Genomic DNA, 21,560 nt, shown 5'->3' with positions numbered 1-21,560 from the left:
GAAATATGTCCATTTAAGCTTCTCTTCAACTAGATACAATTTTCCTTGGGTGACAAAAATGAAATTAAGACTTTATTCTTATACTTTGCCTTTATAGTTTAAAAAGTGCTCACATACACTATATTATCTGGTGTACAAATAATGTGCTGACATAGGTAAGAGAGATATTATTCTCATTTTGAAAATCAGAAAAAAATAGGCTAGAAGGGTTTGCCCTAGGTCAAACCAGAAGAGCAAGAATAATCAGAACTCAGCTCTCCTGACATACCTTTTTCACAACACTTTGCTGCCTTCCTATTTTAAGTGACAAGGAGGAAAGAGTGGTGCAACTGACTTTGGCAGCCTGCAGTTGTTACAGACCCTGAACAACAAAATCAACTACAATCTATATTCTTCAGCAGCAAGCCCTGGCAGTATGGCAGACCTGTCTGATATCATAGGTTTATCAACCAGAGGCTTAAACTTATGCTTGTTATAATCAGAATTTCCCTACAGGGAAAAAAGAAAAAGCACATTGTATTCCAGAAAAGAACCACCTATTAGACCCAAACTTTCACATTTTCTATTCATGGCCAGTCAGTATTTAAAATAGGAATTATCTTAATCAAAGAGCAAGTTTATAAATGCCTATCGGCTATACCTTTAGGAATGTGAATACACTCTATTTTTAGGAAACACTTAAATACTAGTATGAGGCCAGAACAAAATGGAAATAGAAAATGGAAACAGAAGAACGTCCAACTTTGACATTCTTCCTACCAGCTAACAATATGGCAAATGCTTTTGTTTTAATATATTTTCTTTTTTTACTTATTTTTTATTTATTTATTTTTTGCCCGTGCCATGCAGCTTTTGGGGTCTTAATTCCCTGACCAGGGATCCAACCTGGGCCATGGCAGCGAAAGCACCGAGAGTCCTAACCACTGGACAGCCAGGGAATTCCCACAAATATTTTTGATTTGTTCTAACCTTAAATATTAGCTAAACCCATAACAAAATCAGAGGCAGGCTCATACTCTCTCCTGCTTTGGGGGAGGAGGGGGACTGGGGTGAGAGGGTGAGAGAGAGAGAGAGAGTGTGTTAGCACCTATCCTTCTAAGTAAACAACCCACCACTGCTCACATTTTATAACGCCTGTTCCTATTCACATACTTGTTTATCTCATTCAGTGCCTTGTTTCAGTGCCTCCTTTCTTTGATCTATTTTCCACATTATTTTTGTTTTGTTTTTGTTTTTGCTGTTGTTACTTGCCCACCTCCATTATTATATCTTTCTTTCCACCTCTCTTTTTAGTAATCCTCATCTCTATCTGGGCAGTCTTTATCTTCTGCCTGCCAGATTCCTCCCTGATGCTGCCATCTCAACTCCCACTTAAAGCTTTGCCTTCACCAACTCATGCCTTAAAATGCTTTAAAATTATCTTACTTTTTCCTTGATCACCTTTCAAAATCTTTACCTTGATGCATCTCACATAGTTATTAGAAAAGCTAATTGATTAAAGTAGTTTGTACTAAAAGGTGCATAACTCTTGAATAACTGGTGTCATTACAGACGGAATGAGGGGAGAAACTTAGGAAAGGACAGTTTTCACACAATTCAGCTCAATCCCATCCCTGCCTCTAGCAAAGAATAATGGAGTTAGTAAGCCTAAGAAAACCCTTTCACCAATCCCATCAGTTCTTAAAATAAGTTCCCTTCACTGTTGAAGAGGACTTCAGTTATTATTCTATTTCCATCTCTTCTTCTAGTTTCCTGAGGCCCTAATATTTGCTCTACAATGAAGAGTCCATTTCTATTATATTGGGAAAGTACCCACTTGCTCTAAGCTAAGTTAAATCAAACACCTAAAGTGTTTATACAAAGATATATGATTATTCTGGCCCCTGAGTGGCACCCACTGGAAAAGAGGCTTGAATGTAGGAATCTTCATATTAAAATGAAATTGCTTCTTCTTTTTCTAGTGAACTCCTTCCTCCTAATCAGGTGACTATAAAAACACAAAGTTTAGCTGAAGGACATTAATATTAATTTTTTATATATATACCTATATATAGAGAGAGATAGAGTATAATCACTTATAGGGATTGCTTACCAGTTACACTTGAAACATCATACCTTACAGTTAGAATTAAGTACACCATTAAGTGTTTCAGACTAAGTCATGTTTTGTTTTATTATAACACAAAATTTAGTATCATAGTTTGTTATTCATACAGCACAGTAATCAGTAGGACTATTGCTACTAACTCCTAATTATGACTTATCCCTGCAAGTAATTTCATTTATTCATGATATACTTTAAATGTATTTATTTTTAAATACTTATTTGTATACCTAAATGAAATAACTTAGCACATAGACAATAATTCTGTTGAGCTTTTAGCACAATTTGGACACTATGATGAAATAATTGATGGGAACTCAAAATGGATTAAAGACTTAAATGTAAGATCTGAAACCATAAAACTCATAAAAGAAAATATGGAGAAAAAAGGATATTAGTCTTGGCAATGATCATTTTGGACTTGACACCAAAAGCACAGGCAACAAAAGTAAAAATAGACAAGTGGCACTACATCAAACTAAAAAGTTCCTTCACAGTAAAGGAAATAATCAACAAAATGAAAAGGCAACCAACAGAATGGGGGAAAATATTTGCAAGTCATACTTTGATATCTAAAATAAATAGCAAAAAAAAAAAAGCCAACAAAACAAAACAAACAAAAAAAAGCAACCTGATTAAAAATGGACAAAAGACCTGAAGAGACATTTTTCCAAAGAATACAAAGAGATGGGCAACAGGTACATGAAAAGATGTTCAACATCACTAATCATCAGGGAAATGCAAATCAAAACCACAATGAGCTATCACCTCATACCTGTTAGAATGACTATTATCAAAAAGTCAAAAGATAACAAGTGCTCAGATGTAGAGAAAAGGAAACCCTTGTGCACTGTTGGTGGGAATGTAAACTGCTACAGCTGTTATGGAAAACAATATGGCAGTTCCTCAAAAATTTAAAAATAGAACTACCATATGATACAGCAATCCCACTTCTGGGTGTATATCCAAAGGAAATAAAATCACTATCTTGAAGAGACATATTCACTCCCATGTTCACTGCATTACTCATAGTAGCCAAGATATGGAAACAACCTAAGTGTTAATGGACTGATCAATGGATAATGAAAATAGATATATATATATAATTATTATTTAGCCTTAAAAAAGAAGTAAATCCTACTATGTGTGACAACATGGATGAATCTGGAGGATGTTATGCTAAGTGAAATAAGCCAGATGCAGAGAGATATATATCATATTAACTCACTTATATGTGGAGTCTTTTAAAAAACAAAAAAAAAAAAGGTCAATCTCACAGTGAGAGAGAGTAGAATGGTAATTACCAGAGACCAGGGGGTAGGGGAAAACAGGAAATATTGATCAAAGGGTACAAGTACAAGTTACAAAATGAATAAATTCACAGCATGGTGACTATAGTTAATGATAATGTATTGTACTTGAAATTTGTTAAGAGAGTAAATCTCAAGTGTTCTTACCACAGAAGAGTAAGTATGGGAGGTGATGGATATGTTAATTAGTTTGATTGTGGTAATTATTTTATAATGTATACATATATCAAAACATCAGATGTATACCTTAAATACATATTTTTGTCAAAAATACACAAAAATTTTTTTAATTTTAAAAATAGTAATGTGTATTCAGTCTCCATTTTATTCATTCTAACTTATTCAAATATTTTGTTAGAGTTTTAAAGTTATGTATATATGTGTTTTCTATTTACAGCATAATAGGTACATTCCTTTAAGACATTGATCATGTCTTATATAGTTGATTCCCAAGTAATAAGTAATCTGAAACAGAAAAATAACACTTATTGCACATTCAAATGGGTCCTGGATTTAGTTTAGCACATCACACATATTCTATTATTTAATCCTCCTAGCAATCCTGTTAGGATTTCTGTTTTCCTGATAAGAAACTTGAGGTTTGAGAGGTTAAGTGCCTTGCTCAAGGTTACATAATTAGTAATTGGAGCCAAAATTAATTCCAAGTCCTTCTGATACTGAAATCCATGCCCTTTATCACTGTTTTATTGTTTCTCATCTATTCAAGAAAAAACATGTAATTAGAAGTATGGCTATGGAGAGTCAACAACCATAACAACATTTATAGTACAAGATTTCATCATCTTATTTGATAAGGATTTATAAAGAGAAAAGAGAGCTTTACAAATTTATTCACCAAGGACTTACTGAGCACTTAGTATGTACTAGGCATTGTTCAAAGATTCCTGTCATTATGGAGCTTACATAAAGAGGTATTTCCAGGAAGCAAGAAAGTTTCAAGAAAGTGAGAGAGGCACTACAAAATGACAAAGTACAAAATGGAGACAGTAACCATCAATAGTAAATTTTACCCAGGATCTATGTAATCTAATATCACTGGCTTATATATGGATTGCTAATGCATGAGATACCAAGAAGATACTGAACTTGGGGACTATATTAAATAAAAGCTTATACTAATTAAAGTCTGTATATGGAAATAAGTAGCCCGCAAATATCTATAATTAAAATCAATTATCTTTTTCCCTGTATCCTTACAATAGTAATCTGAAGTGGTTTGGGCTCACCTTTACTGTAAATTCATTAAGATAGGAATAAAGATACATTTATTATCTTTGTTAGTGCCAACAAGTAGTCACTAAAATATGTTTTTGGGTAAAGATGTTCTGAATTAAATATGAATCTACTACTTGTTAGCTTGAGTGGCCTTAGGTAACTTATTTAACCTCTCTGTATGCCTCATGTTCCTCATCTGTAAAATAAAGATAATGAAGAGCTCCTACTTGGTGGTTGCTATGAGGGTTGAATTAGATAATGTGTTTAAAGTACTTAGCGCACAGAGTCTGGACACAGTAAGTATTGAATAAAATTTATCTGTTATTAAATACTATCTCTTTTTCACCCTGTTTAATATTATTTACTTTTTAAATAAGGTGCTCATAATGGACTAGATCCAGTACAAATTTAACTTTAAGAAAAAAAAGGGTTTATTCCTCTTGGGAAACTCAAGTACTTTCTAGGAGACAAGCAAAATTTAGTGTTTTATTACCATACAAGTTTCAGAATGCTTGGAAACCCTGAGTGTTAACTAGTTTGAGAAGTGGCATAATTTATTTATAGCATGTTTCACTTGCTGGAATGTAAGAATTTTTCTAGCTTCTCAGTGGATGTATATCAAAGAAATGGCTACTTAACACTTCCTTCAGAAATCAAGGATTCTTCAATATACGCAAATCAATCAATGTGATACACCATATTAACAAACTGAAGGATAAAAACCACATGATCATCTCAACAGATGCAGGAAAACCTTTTGACAAAATTCAACACCCATTTATGATAAAAACTCCCCAGAAAGTGGGCACAGAGGGAACCTACCTCAACATAATAAAGGCCATATATGACAAACCCACAGCCAACATCATTCTCAATGGTGAAAAACTGAAAGCATTTCCTTTAAGATAAGGAACAAGACAAGGTTGCCCACTCTCACCACTATTATTCAACATAGTTTTGCAAGTTTTAGCCACGGCAATCAGAGAAGAATAAGAAATAAAAGGAATCCAAATCAGAAAAGAAGAAGTAAAACTGTCACTGTTTGCAGACGACATGATACTATACATAGAGAATCCTAAAGGTGCTACCAGAAAACTACTAGAGCTAATCAGTGAATGTGGTAAAGTAGCAGGATACAAAATTAATGCACAGAAATCTCTTGCATTCCTATACACTAATGATGAAAAATCCAAAAGAGAAATTAAGGAAACAATCTCATTTGCCACTGCAACAAAAAGAATAAAATACCTAGGAATAAACCTACCTAAGGAGACAAAAGACCTGTGGGCAGAAAAATATAAGACTGATGAAAGAAATTAAAGATGATACAAACAGTTGGAGAGATTATACCATGTTCTTGGACTGGAAGAATCAACATTGTGAAAATGACTATACTACCCAAAGCAATCTACAGATTCAATGCAATCCCTATCAAACTACCAATGGCACTTTTCACAGAACTAGAACAAAAAAGTTTCACAATTTGTATGGAGACACAAAAGACCCCGAATAGCCAAAGCAATCTTCAGAAAGAAAAATGGAGCTGGAGGAATCAGGCTCCCTGACTTCAGACTATACTACAAAGCTACAGTAATCAAGACAGTATGGCACTGGCACAAAAACAGAAATATAGATCAATGGAACAGGATAGAAAGCCCAAAGATAAACCCATGCACATATGGTTACCTTATCTTTGATAAAGGAGGCAAGAATATACAATGGAGAAAAGATAGCTTCTTCAATAAGTGGTGCTGGGAACACTGGACAGCTTCATGTGAAAGAATTAAATTAGAACACTTCCTAACACCACACACAAAAATAAAGTCAAAATGGATTAAAGACCTAAATGTAAGGCCAGACACTATCAAACTCTTAGAGGAAAACATAGGAAGAACACTCTTTGACATAAATCACAGCAAGATCCTTTTTGACCCACCTCCTAGAGAAAGGGAAATAAAAACAAAAACAAATGGGACCTAATGAAACTTCAAAGCTTTTGCACAGCAAAGGAAACCATAAACAAGACGAAAAGACAACCCTCAGAATGGGAGAAAATATTTGCAAACGAAGCAACTGACAAAAGGATTAATCTCCAAAATATACAAGCAGCTCATGCAGCTCAATATCAAAAAAACAAACAACCCAATCCAAAAATGGGCAGAAGACCTAAACAGACATTTCTCCAAAGAAGACATACAGATTGCCAACAAACACATGAAAAGATGCTCATCATCACTAATCATTAGAGAAATGCAAATCAAAACTACAATGAGGTATCACCTCACGCCAGTCAGAAAGGCCATCATCAAAAAATCTACAAATAATGCTGGACAGGGTGTGGAGAAAGGGAACCCAACTGCACTGTTGGTGGGAATGTAAATTGATACAGCCACTATGGAGAACAGTATGGAGGTTCCTTAAAAAACTAAAAATAGACTACCATATGACCCAGAAATCCCACTCCTGGGCATACACCCTGAGAAAACCATAATTCAAAAAGAGACATGTACCACAATGTTCATGAAGCACTATTTACAATAGCCAGGACATGGAAGCAACCTAAGTGTCCATCAACAGATGAATGGATAAAGAAGATGTGGCATGTATATACAATGGAATATTATTCAGCCATATAAAGAAATGAAATTGCATTATTTGTAGTGAGGTGGATGGACCTTAGAGTCTGTCATACTGAGTGAAATAAGTCAGAAAGAGAAAAATAAATACCGTATGCTAACACATATACACGGAATCTAAAAAAAAAAAAAAATGGTTCTAACAAACCTAGGGGCAGGACAAAAATAAAGACGCAGACATAGAAAGTGGACTTGAGGACACAGGGCGGCGGAAAGGGTAAGCTGGGACGAAGTGAGAGAGTAGCACTGACATATATACACTGTCAAATGTAAAATAGATAGCTAGTGGGAAGCAGCTGCATCGCACAGGGAGATCAGCTCGGTGCTTTGTGACCACCTAGAGGGGTGGGAGGGAGGTGCAAGAGGGAGGGGATATGGGGATATATGTATACATATAGCTGATTCACTTTGTTATACAGCAGAAACTAACAGAACATTGTAAGGCAATTATACTCCAATAAAGATGTTAAAAAAACAAAACAAAACAACAACAAATAAACACTTCCTTCAAATTTACAGAAATGAAAAACCACAAAGTACTAAAAAGGCAAATCTAGAAATGTTACTGCTCCTAAATAACACATTTATAAATTCTAAGCCATCTTCATATGTTAAAATGAAAATAGTATATTTTCAAAAACAGGTAACAAAAAGCCTTCCAAAACTATCTTTTAAAACATAACACCTGGTGCCGTCACTGTGAAAAAGTTTGGCAATTCCTCAAAATTAAACACAGAATTATCATATGATCCAATAATTCCACTCCTAGGTATACACCAAAAAGAGTTGAAAGCAGGGACTCAGATAATTTGTACACCAAAGTTCACAGAAGCATTATTCACAATAGTCAAAAAGTGGAAATAGCACAAGTGTCCATTAACAGATAATGGATAGAGAATTCCCTGGCGGTCCAGTGGTTAGGACAGCACACTTTCACCGTTGAGGGCCCAGGTTTGATCCCTAGTGGGGGAACTAAGATCCCACAAGCCATGCAGCATGGCCAGGAAAAAAAACAAAAAAACGATAATGGATAAACAAAACGCGGTACATACATAAACAGAGTATTATTTAGCCATTAAAAGATGAGAGTCTGGGCTTCCCTGGTGGCGCAGTGGTTGAGAATCTGCCTGCCAATGCAGGGGACACGGGTTCGAGCCCTGGTCTGGGAGGATCCCACATGCCGCGGAGCAACTAGGCCCGTGAGCCACAACTGCTGAGCCTGCGCGTCTGGAGCCTGTGCTCCGCAACAAGAGAGGCCACGATAGTGAAAGGCCCGCGCACTGCGATGAAGAGTGGCCCCCGCTCGTCGCAACTAGAGAAAGCCCTCGCACAGAAACGAAGACCCAACACAGCCAAAACTAAATAAATAAATAAATAAATAAATAAAATAAATAAAAATAAAAGGAATTCCTTTAAAAAAAAAAAAAAAAAAAGATGAGAGTCTGATACATGCTAGAACATGAATAACCTTGAAAACATTATGCTAAGTGAAATAAAACTGACACAAAAGGACATATATTGCATGACTCCACTTACATGAATGAGGTACAGAACTGGCAAATTCATAGAGATGGAAAGTAGATTTGAGATTACCAGGGGCAGAGGGAAAGGCAGGGAATGGACAGTTACTATTTAATGGGTACAGAGTTTCTGTTTGAGATGATGAAAAAGTTCTGGAGATAGCGGTGACAGTAACACAACACTATGATTATATTTAATGCCTCTGAACTCTGAATTGTACACTTAAAAATAATTAAAATTAATTTTATGTTATATATATCTTACCACAATAAAAAATTTTTTGAAAAACAAAATGCAAGTCGAATGTATACATTATATAGAATAAAGAGAAATATTTTCAAATGTAGAAATTAGAGGACATCATTTATTCCAAATGACAACTATAAAAACTTTATTTTAACATTGAGAGTGGGAGAACAGAATTATGTATGGCAGTTCAACATCAAAATATTCTCACAACAATGATTAGCAAATAATATCCTAAAAACAGCAATTAATTTATTATTCCTAAACCAAGACTCAAAAGGAATGTCAAAAATCAGCCCTAGTAGATAATCAAAATTTGATTTACATAATCTGATATGAAAACTCTTCAAAGCACTGAGAAAGAAACAAAAAAATAAAAAATATGCCTTGAGATGCTTCCCTGATAGTGCAGTGGTTAAGAATCCGTCTGTCGATGCAGGGGACATGGGCTCGAGCCCTGGTCCAGGAAGATCTCCCATGCCGTGGAGTAACTAAGCCCGTGTGCCACAACTACTGAGCCCGCACTCTAGAGACCGCGAGTCACAACTACTGAGCCCGCATGCCACAACTACTGAAGCCCACACGCCTAGAGCCCGTGTTCCGCAACAAGAGAGGCCACCGCAACGAGAAGCCTGTGCACCACAAGAAGAGTAGCCCCTGCTCACCGCAACTAGAGAAAGCCCGCCCAGCAACGAAGACCCAATGCAGCCAAAAATAAATACATAAAATAAAATAAACCATGAAAACTGCAGAAAAACGACTGATAAAAATCTCCAAATATTAAAAAAAAAAAAAAAAAGCCTTGAAAGGAACAGCATTAACAAAGCTATAACTAAGTAAAGTCAAGAGAAAGCCCATATTCACTTCACCCCTTCTGGGTATCTCTAGTAGAACATATGCTTTTTCCCAATTATTAACTGCATTCAAGAACGATACAGTGGTGGTCTGATGTGGCAGGGATCAAAATCAGGACAGCACTACTTCCATATGCTAATTCTGAAGAGAGCCAAAGCAGTATACACTCTCCAGGTTAAAATCCTAGCTTACACAAACACAAATCACATGAGACACTGAATAACAGTACCATCAATTTAAACTTCAAGCTTTCTATCATGTTGTGTTTAAGACTGCTGGATAGAGTGGCACTCAGTTATAACCATGTCTCAGCCATAATTTCCAGTTAACACCGATTTTAAGGAGTTCAAAACATCATCAAGATTTCACTCTGACTTACACAACTAACTGAGAATTCTGAAGTTAAGGGCAAAGGTTTACGTGGTTTACCCAAGAATTCAATGGCAATAACTTTAAAAGGGAATGAGAGGAAAGTGGATGGACTTTTACCATTGAACATCCACATGCACTAAGTTAGAACTATTACCATGCTGTGAATAAATATTTCCTATAACTCATGTATTATTCCTTAAAACAACCTATACCACGTAAGTGCAGAGCTCAAGGGCGCACCATTCATATCCCAGTCTATGTCAGGAGTAAGCAAACTCTGGGCTGTGGGCCAAATCTGGCTCAACACCAGTTTTTGTAAGTGAAATGTTATTAGAATACAGCCACACCCATGTCTTTACATACTGCCTATGGCTGATTTTGTGCTACAACAGCAGGGCTGAGCAGTTGAGGCAGATACCTTGTTGCTTGGAAAGCCTAAAATACTTACTATCCGGCCCTTTATAGAAAAAAACTGCCAATCCCTAGTCTGCGCGAATGCTGCCCCTATAATAATGCAGTGCACGGCTTATGTAGCATCCCTGGAAACAAACTACTGAAGAAGGTACCATCCATATTTGACAGACGAGAAAATTAATACTCAGTAATATCAAGCAAGGTCACGAAACTTAAGTGACAAAGTCAACTTTCAAATCCAGTTGACTTTGTCACTTAAAAGCTAATATTAGAGAAATGGGTATGAAAACTACAATGAGGTACCGCCTCACACCAGTCGAACGGCCATCATCAAAAAATCCACAAACAATAAATGCTGGAGAGGGTGTGGAGAAAAGGGAACCCTCCTACACTGTTGGTGGTAACGTAAACTGGTGCAGCCACTATGGAAAACTGTATGGAGGTTCCTTAAAAAGACTAAAAGTAGAGTTACCATATGATCCAGCAATCCCATTCCTGGGCATATATCCGGAGAAAACTCTAATTTGAAAAGTTACATGCACCCCAATGTTCATAGCAGCACTGTTTACAATAGCCAAGACATGGAAGCAACCTAAACGTCCATATATATATAGAATATTACTCAGCCACAAAAAGAACAAAATAATGCCATTCACAGAAACATGGATGGACCTAGAGATTATCATACTAACTGAAGTAAGTCAGACAGAGAAGAACAAGTATCATATCACTTATATGTGGAATCTTAAAAAATTATACAAATGAACTTTTCAAAACAGAAAGACTCACAGACGTAGAAAACAAACTTGGGACTTCCCTGGTGGTCCAGTGGTTAAGACTCCACGCTCCCAATGCAGGGGACCCAGGTCTGATCCCTGGTCAGGGAACTAGATCCCACATGCTGCAACGAAAGAGCCCACATGCCACAACTAAAAGATCCCAAATGCTGCAACTAAAAAAGATCCCACATGCTGCAACGAAGATCCTGTGTGCCGCAACTAAGACCTGGCGCAGCCAAATAAATTTAAAAAATAAAAATAAAAAATAAAGAAAAAAAGAAAACAAACTTATGGTCACCAAAGGGGAAGGGGGAGGGATGAATTAGGAGTTTGGGATTAACAGATACAAACTACTATATATAAAACAGATAGATAGGACTTCCCTGGTGGTCCAATGGTTAAGAATCCACCTTCCAATGCAGGGGACACAGGTTCAATCCCTGGTCAGGGAACTAAGATCCCACGTGTCACGGGGCAACTAATAAGCCTGTGCACTCTAGAGCCTGTGTGCCACAACTAGAGAGCCTGCCTGCCGCAACTACTGAGCTCGCGAGCCCTGGAGCCCACGCGCCACAGCTGGAGAGAAGCCCATGCACCACAACTAGAGAGAAGCCCACGCAACAAAAGATCTCACATACTGCAACGAAGATCCTGCAACTAAGACCTGATGCACCCAAAAACAAAAAAATAGATAGGGACTTCCCTGGTGGTCCAGTGGCTAAGACTCTGCGCTCCCAATGCAGGGGGCCCAGGTCCAATCCCTGGTCAGGGAACTAGATCCCACATGCCGCAACTAAGAGTTCGCATGCCGCAACTAAATATCCCATATGCCGCAACTACAAATCCTGCATGCTGCAACAAAGGTCCCGCACATGGCAACGAAGATCCCGTGTGCTGCAGTTAAGACCCAGCACAGCCAAATAAATAAATATTTTTTAAAAAATAATAAAATAAAATAGATACACAACAAGGACCTACTGTATAGCACAAGGAGTATATTCAATATCTTCTAATAGCCTATAATGGAAAAGAATCTGAAAAAGAATACATATTCATATACATATGTATATCTGAATCACTTTGCTGTACACTTGAAACTAACACAACATTGTAAACTAACTATACTTCAATTTAAAAAGTAAATAAAAAATCCAGATATTTCCACTAAATCACACAAGACCATGTATAAATTGGGGATAGAAATAATACCTCCCATAGCTGTTCTTATAAGTCTCAAACAAGTACACGAAAATATTCGAGAAATGTTAGTTGTTACTAACATTACAGAGTAAAAATTAAATACTCATATATTCTCTAAGAATACTTACATTCTCCTTTATCCTTCCATAAAATCAGGGCTTTAACCATGCATGCCTTCACATTTACCAATCCCCCAAAATGAGATCCTCACACTCCTATTCTCAACACCTGCCATCTATCCGAATACTACTCCTTTTCCAGAATCAACTTAAATGCCACATTCTTGCTGACACCTTCTCTGATTCTCTGATCAATCTTCATTGCTCTTTCCTATGTTCCCCTATGGCACAATACTGCAAATTCTGTTTAACATTCGTTTAATTCTATTTTCTATTATTTACTGATCCTATTTCTCCCACTGGATTTTACATTACTTAAAAGACTATTTCTTATTCATCCTTATATCCACCTCCACCTCCCTCCCTGCCTAGAGTGTCTGTCAAAGTTTCTTGTACAGGGACTTCTCTGGTGGCGCAGTGGTTAAGAATCCGCCTGCCAGCTCCCTGACTTCAGACTATACTACAAAGCTACAGTAATCAAGACAGTATGGTACTGCCACAAAAACAGAAACATAGAGCAATGGAACAGGAGAGAAAGCCCAGAGATAAACCCATGCACATATGGTCACCTTATCTTTGATAAAGGAGGCAAGAATACACAATGGAGAAAAGACAGCCTCTTCAATAAGTGGTGCCGGGAAAACTAGACAGCTACATGTAAAAGAATGAATTAGAACACTCCCTAACACCATACACAAAAATAAACTCAAAATGGATTAAAGACCTAAATGTAAGGCCAGATACTATCAAACTCTTAGAGGATAACATAGGCAGAACACTCTATGACATAAATCACAGCAAGATCCTTTTTGACCCACCTCCTAGAGAAATGGAAATAAAAACAAAAATAAAAAAATGGGACCTAATGAAACTTAAAAGCTTTTGCATAGCAAAGGAAACCATAAACAAGACAAAAAGACAACGCTCCGAATGGGAGAAAATATTTGCAAATGAAGCAACTGACTAAGGATTAATCTCCAAAATATACAAGCAGCTCATGCAGCTCAATATCAAAAAAACAAACAACCCAATCCAAAAATGGGCAGAAGACCTAAATTGACATTTCTCCAAAGAAGATATACAGATTGCCAACAAACACATGAAAGAATGCTCAACATCATTAATAATTAGAGAAACACAAATCAAAACTACAATGAGATATCACCTCACATCGGTCAGAATGGCCATCATCAAAAAATCTACAAACAATAAATGCTGGAGAGAGTGTGGAGAAAAGGGAACCCTCTTGCACTGTTGGTGGGAATGTAAATTGATACAGCCACTATGGAGAACAGTATGGAGGTTCCTTAAAAAACTAAAAATACAACTACCATACGACCCAGCAATCCCACTACTGGGCATATACCCTGAGAAAACCATAATTCAAAAAGAGTCATGTACCACAATGTTCACTGAAGCTCTATTTACAATAGCCAGGACATGGAAGCAACCTAAGTGTCCATCAACAGATGAATGGATAAAGAAGATGTGGCACATATATACAATGGAATATTACTCAGCCATAAAAAGAAATGAAATTGAGTCATTTGTAGTGAGGTGGATGGACCTAGAGTCTGTCATACAGAGTGAAGTAAGAAAGAGAAAAACAAATACCATATGCTAACACATATATATGGAATCTAAAAAACAAACAAACAAAAATGGTCAAGAAGAACCTAGGGGCAAGATGGGAATAAAGACGCAGACCTACTAGAGAATGGACTTGAGGACACGGGGAGGGGGAAGGGTAAGCTGGGACAAAGTGAGAGAGTGGCACTGACATATATACACTACCAAATGTAAAACAGATAGCTAGTGGGAAGCAGCCGCAGAGCACAGGGAGATCAGCTCGGTGCTTTGTGACCACCTAGAGGGGTGGGATAGGGAGGGTGGGAGGGAGGGAGATGCAAGAGGGAAGAGATATGGGGATATATGTATATGTATAACTGATTCACTTTGTTATAAAGCAGAAACTAACACACCATTGTAAAGCAATTATACTTCAATAAAGATGTTTAAAAAAAAGTATATTTTTGAAATATATGTTCAAAATATAATGAAATATAATTTGAGGTAAGAAAAAAAAAAAAAAAAGAATCCGCCTGTCAATGCAGGGGACATGGGTTCGAGCCCTGGTCCAGGAAGATCCCATATGCCACAGAGCAACTAAGCCTGTGTTCCACAGCTACTAAGCCTGCACTCTAGAGCCCGCAAGCCACAACTACTGAGCCTGAGTGCCACAACTACTGAGCCCACGTGCCACAACTACTGAAGCCCGAGCGCCTAGAGCCCATGCTCCGCAACAAGAGAAGCCACCGCAGTGAGAAGCCCGCACACCGCAACGAAGAGCAGCCCTCACTTGCCACAACTAGAGAAAGCCCGCGTGCAGCAACGAAGACCCAACACAGCCAAAAATAAATTAAAAAGAAAAAAAAGTTTCTTGTACATAGTAAATATACACTGAATTGGACTCCTGACATTATATACCTACTTCTGCTCTATATTCCAATCTGTTGCTTATTACACCAAGCTAGGTTGCCTCCAGTACATCTGTCCACTGCTCAAAAAAGGCAACAAGAAAGCCAGAAAACTCTTCTAAATGAAATATACAAAGATTTTTCAATTTCTACAATGTTCAGTGTGATATTCAATATGAACTCCTCTCTCTAATTTAGTAATATTTCTTTAAAAGACTAATGATTTCATCAGGTTTATCAGTAGAATTTATTCCCTCATTTAATCTTTATACCAAATTGTTCATATTTAAATCCTCTCACAAATAAACACAATGTTCCAACTCAGCTGTTGGCGGCAGAATGTGTTCACAATGAGCAACCCCTACTATCCTGGCAAGAATTACAGGACTAGCTAATTACAGGACTAGTACAGTCTCTCATATCTGTTTTCACTGGGATAAGGAACAATATGGATATATCAAAAAGCAAATGGCCCAGAAAGACATCTTAGGATTTTTCCATAGATATGGAAGTCCCACTAAGTTGACTTAAATTGGGCTTTTCTCCACTATGTGCACAGTTTTTCTATGATAGTAAGAAAAATGCCAGAATATGAGGTTTTCATGAGAAATACGATAAAAAGGTCCCATTGTACAAGCTAGTCAAGACAAAAGTATTTTAAATAAGCTGGAGATTTATATGGGCCTGAAGTTTGACATAAAGAAGATAGAGATACACAAAATAGAAGACAGTCTCTCCCATAAAAGAGCCTGGGTTTTCTTTGGGGGAGAAAACATATGAAACATATGAAATAACTTCAGAATAATAATGAATATCATATCTTAATGCTGGTGATTCAAAATATTTCTCTCATCTCACTGCTACATCACAGATTAGAACCACTGCCCTAAATAACCCATACATTATTTGGTCCTTAAGACTGAGCCACAGAAACTGAAGGAAAGGAGGAGATTATTTTCATTTTTCATGAATTGTATTCCACTTCATGAATTGTATTCTCTTCTCCAGCTAATGATATGAACTTTAAAAAGAAAATGTACATTAGAGGAACAGCACAAATGCATTCACTTTATGCCTGCTAATCAATAATTAGTAATATCTTACAGAGACAGGTAAAACAGGACACTTCACACTTAGATGCCTACAGTTTAAGACAACAGTTAACCATACAAAAGATGTGACAATGCAAAGAATGAATTCTAAAATTTCTATTTTAAAAGGCAGAGTCTCATTTTATATTGCTGTAGATAACATTATTTCTCCTATTTTTTCCTAATTAATTAACTAAAAATATCTTATATCTTCCATTTCAGGCAAATAGAACACTAACGTACCCTGAAAAAAAACCTTATAAGTCACCTAAAAATGCTGGCTAAACTATGAAAACTATCTTGAGATAAATGAACATAAACTCACAATCAAAATCACAAAACAGGGGCGGGGAGTTGTTGGCGGGAAGTTTAGAACCGGTGCGCTGCGCTCATCCTGCTCTCTCCTGTTCCGCCTGCTTCCTCTTGTGCTCACATTCTGCCCTGCCATGCCCTGCTCTCAAGAGGCACAAGTCATCTCCCCCAGCAAACGGGCCCGGCCTGCGGAGGAGGGCGGCATGTGGCTCCGCTTTGTCCAGCTTCTGGAGCACGCCACCGCTCCGACCAGGGGGTCCGAGCATGCTGCGGGCTATGACCTATACGGTGCCTATGATTACACAGTACCACCTATGGAGAAAGCCCTTGTGAAAACAGACATTCAGATAGCTCTTCCTTCTGGGTGCTATGGGAGAGTAGCTCTACGTTCTGGCTTGGCTGCAAAACACTTCATAGATGTAGGAGCTGGTGTCATAGATGAAGATTATAGAGGAAATGTTGGTGTTGTACTGTTTAATTTTGGCAAAGAAAAGTTTGAAGTCAAAAAGGGTGATCGAATTGCATAGCTCATTTGTGAACGGATATTTCACTCAGAAATAGAGGAAGTTCAAGTTTTAGATGACACTGAAAGGGGTTCAGGAGGTTTTGGTTCCACTGGAAATAATTAAAATTTATGCCAAGAACAGAAAATGACAAAATATACTTTTTCCTTGAAAATAAAGACTTTGCTTAAAGTGAAAAAAAAAAAATCACAAAACATAGGAAACAAGCCACTGTGATTAGGGTCAGCAAAAATAATAAACATGAAACTCATGCCCACAAAGACAGTGAAAATTAATAGCTGCAGAATAACATTTCAAGAAACAAGAAAGGATATAAAAATATGAATAAGGAACAAACTCCGTTCAATAAGCAGGCAGATTTGAAAAGGAACGTGATAGAATTTCTAGAAACTGGATATATAATTAAAATTAGAAACTTGGTAGACAGGTTACACAGCAGGATAGATGAACCTAAAGTGAAAATTCACAGTTTAAACTAGAAGAGAGATCTAAAGAATTACTCAGATACAAAATGGAGACATAAAAGAGATGAAGTTAAAAGACAAAGAGGAGGGGCTTCCCTAGTGGCGCAGTGGTTGAGAATCTGCCTGCTAATGCAGGGGACATGGGTTCGAGCCCTGGTCTGGGAAGATCCCACATGCCGCGGAGCAACTAGGCCCGTGAGCCACAACTACTGAGCTTGCGCGTCTGGAGCCTGTGCTCCGCAAGAAAAGAGCCCAGAATAGTGAGAGGCCCGCGCACCGCGATGAAGAGTGGCCCCCACTTGCCACAACTAGAGAAAGCCCTCGCACAGAAACAAAGACCCAACACAGTCAAAAATAAATTAATTAATTAATTAATTAAAAAAAAAAAAGACAGAGGAAAAAGTAAGAATGTTTAATAATCTAATTAGTGTTTAATCCAATTAGAGTTACAGAAGAAGAAAACAGAGACTCTAGACAAGAGGCGATATTTGAAGAAATAATGGCTAAGTTTTCAAGCTTGATGAAAACCAGATTCTCACATTCAGGGAGCCCAACAAATCACAAACAAGATAATAAAAAAAGAAAACCACCCTATATACAGTGTGGGGGAAACTGGAAAAACCAAAGGCAAAGAAAATATTTTAGAGGCCACAAGAGAGAAAAAACAGATACCTGATAAACAGACCGACAGCTGATTTCTCAACAGCAACAATAAAACTCAGAAGACAGAGGAATAATAACTATAAAAGAGCTAAAAGAATAACCACCAACCTGGAGTTGAAATACATAAAACAATCTTTAAAGTGTGAGAGCAAATAATGACATGATCAAACAAAAACTGATAGCATTAAGTACTGAGACCTTTTTTAAAAATATATATATACATTTATTTACTTAATTTATTTATGTATTTGGCTGCACCGTGTTTTAGTTGCAGATCTTCGTTGGGGCATGGGATTTTGTTAGCTGCAGCATGCGGGAAACTTTTAGTTGCGGCATGCAGGATCTTCAGTTGCGGCATGGAACTCTTAGCTGTGGCATGCAGGTGGGATCTAGTTCCCTGACCAGGGATCGAACTCGGGCCCCCTACGTTGGGAGCATGGAGCCTTAACCACTGGACCACTAGGGAAGTCCCCTAAGAAATCTTTAAGCGCACTTCTAAATTATGTACTTTAGTAAGAAGGGAATTTGGAAGAAAGGTCTATCTTGAGATGCAGGAATTCTAACAACAACAAAAAGATAAACATGAATAAATCTAAACAAACATCTATTTATAAAATGATAACAATGATGTCTACTTTGTAGAATTAAATTTTTTAAAAATAGAACTAAAATATCAGACAACAAACAATCACCCTTAAGGAAAATTTATCAGCATTTAAACATTCAGAAGTCCTTGTCATATAAGGAAACTGGGTAAATATATTGATTAACTTTGGGTTTTAGGTTAAATATGCATGTTAACATTTTTAGAATAACCAGTAAAAGAAATATATTGTGTATATATTCCAAAGAAGGACAAGAAAAAGAAAACAAGGAGGAGGAAGGGAGGAGGAAGGGAGGAGGAAGAGAGGAGAAGAACCATAAGAACAACAACAACAAGCAGAGAAAGTGTGACAATAAAAAACATAAAAGATGGTAGAAATAAACCTGCTATATCAGTAATAAAAGAAACTATAAATGGACTAACATCTATAATTAAAAAGACTGTCAATCTAGATTTTTTAATATTAAAATCCAACTATAGGGACTTCCCTGGTAGCCCAATGGTGGCTAAGACTCCACGCTCCCAATGCAGGGAGCCTGGGTTCGATCCCTGGTCAGGGAACTAGATCCCACATGCCGCAACTAAGAGTTCACATGCAGCAACTGAAGATCCCACATGCCGCAACTAAAGATCCCGCGTGCTTCAACTAACACCCAGTATAGCCAAATAAATAAATATTTTTAAAAAATCCAACTATATATGTTCTCAAAAGACATCTAAAATATAAGAAAAGAGATTGACAGTAAACGGATGAGTAAAGTTGTACCAGACAACACTAACCAATATTAATATCAAACAAGATAAACTTTTGCGCAAAAAGTATTACTAAAGTAAAGAGGGTCACTACATGATGAAAGGTTCAATTCACCAGGAAGACATAACAGTTCTAAACTTGTGTGTAACTAATAGCCAAATGCCAGAATATATAAAGCAAATACCAATAGAATTACATGAATAAATCAATAAATTCACTATCATAATAGAAGAAATTATAACTCATCTCTCAGTAATTGATAGATCAGACAAAAAAATCAGTACAGATACTAAAAATGTGAATGATATAATTAACAAGTTTTATTTTATAATCATATTTAGCAATGTACCCAACAACTAGGGCATACACATTCTGTTCAAGCACACATGAAATATTTTTGAGAACTGACTATACAATAGGCCATAAAGCAAGATTCAATAGATTTCAAAAACTGCATCATATACAGACCATATTTTCTGACCACTATTCAATTAAGTTAAAAACGAATAACAAAAAGTATAACTATGATAGAGAATAGTTTAATAGAGAAGCAAACAACTGATTAGGGAAAATTCTTCTTCACAGAAAAATTCAGCTATTAGATGCAGAAGTAATGACAGAATTAGACAGTCACCATTTTCAACAATTAATGAGATATGAATGTAGGCAATTATCATCAATGGCAGCTAAAACCATTAGGTGAAAGTCTAAATGATCAGGTTGACAATAACTGAAACTTTGGACCAAGCTTAACATTAAAAAAAAAAAAAAGACATTATTTGCCTCCTGCTGGAATGCAATATAAAATACAAAGCACCACCTATGAACTGTTCTTGACAAAGACTCAAACCTAAGTCAGATCAAGCCTCTAGATCTGCACTGCCCAATCACGTAGTCACTAACTAGTCACCTGTGGCTACCGAGCACCTGAAATACACCCACTCTGAATTGAGATATGCTGTAAGTGTAAATTACACAACAGATTTCAAAAAATAAGAAAGAATGTAAAATATAATTATTTATATTGAGTACATAAATGATAATATTTTTGATATCTTGGGTTGACTAAAATGTGTCAAAACTAATTTCACCTTTTTCTTTTTTAATGCAGGTATTAGAAAATTTTAAATTAATTATGTGGCTTGCATTTGTGTTTCATGTTATATTTCTACTGGACAGCATGTGCTGCTCCAGAACTACCTACCATTTTACAAAAAACATTTTACAGATTACTAACAAATGATCTGGTTTCTTCAACAAATAGGTGGCAAGAAAAAAATGGAGGGTCAGGAAATTGTTACAGATTATAAGAGATTTAAGAGACATATCAAAATAATGCAAAGTATAGATTGCTTTGAATAGTGCTTTGAAAACTGACTGAATGTTAGATGACACTAAAGAATTATTGTTAATCTCTCTAGGTGTGAAAATGGTATCGTAGTTAAGCTTTTTGAAAAGAGACCTTTGGGACTTCCCTGTTGGCACAGTGGTTAAGAATCCGCCTGCCAATGCAGGGGACACGGGTTCGATCCCTGCTCCAGGAAGATCCCACATGCCGCGGAGCAACTAAGCCCACATGCCACAACTACTGAGTCTGTGCTCTAGAGTCCGCGAGCCACAATTACTGAGCCCACGTGCCACAGTTGCTGAAGCCCGCGCACCTAAAGCCTGTGCTCTGCAACAAGAGAAGCCACCGCAATGAGAAGTCCACGCACCACAACGAAGAGTAGCCCCCGCTCGCCGCAACTAGAGAAAGCCCACGCGCAGAAACGAAGACCCAATGCAGCCATAAATAAATAAATTAAAAAGAGACCTTAGACCTTGGAGACACATACATACTTACAAACTTATGAAAGAAATGAAATTATGTCTGAGATAG

The 21,560-nt window shown here is 37.0% G+C and overlaps 2 protein-coding genes across 2 annotated transcripts in view; one reads left to right on the top strand and one right to left on the bottom strand.

The window, feature by feature from the left end:
• Positions 1 to 21,560, bottom strand: part of PPM1E (protein phosphatase, Mg2+/Mn2+ dependent 1E) — a 205,180-nt gene that overhangs the window by 130,097 nt on the left and 53,523 nt on the right. The gene's annotated exons all lie outside the window — the stretch shown is intronic.
• LOC132355385 (deoxyuridine 5'-triphosphate nucleotidohydrolase, mitochondrial-like) lies at positions 16,807 to 17,362 on the top strand. Its single transcript, XM_059907697.1, is given in 1 exon segment — positions 16,807 to 17,362. A coding segment is annotated over 1 exon segment (495 nt). The 3' UTR covers positions 17,302 to 17,362.

This window comes from Balaenoptera ricei, chromosome 20 (assembly GCF_028023285.1).
Source record: "Balaenoptera ricei isolate mBalRic1 chromosome 20, mBalRic1.hap2, whole genome shotgun sequence".
Taxonomy (NCBI): Eukaryota; Metazoa; Chordata; class Mammalia; order Artiodactyla; family Balaenopteridae; genus Balaenoptera; species Balaenoptera ricei.
The sequence above is the reverse complement of the archived record's forward strand: the minus strand, read 5'-3'. Positions and strand labels throughout refer to the sequence as shown.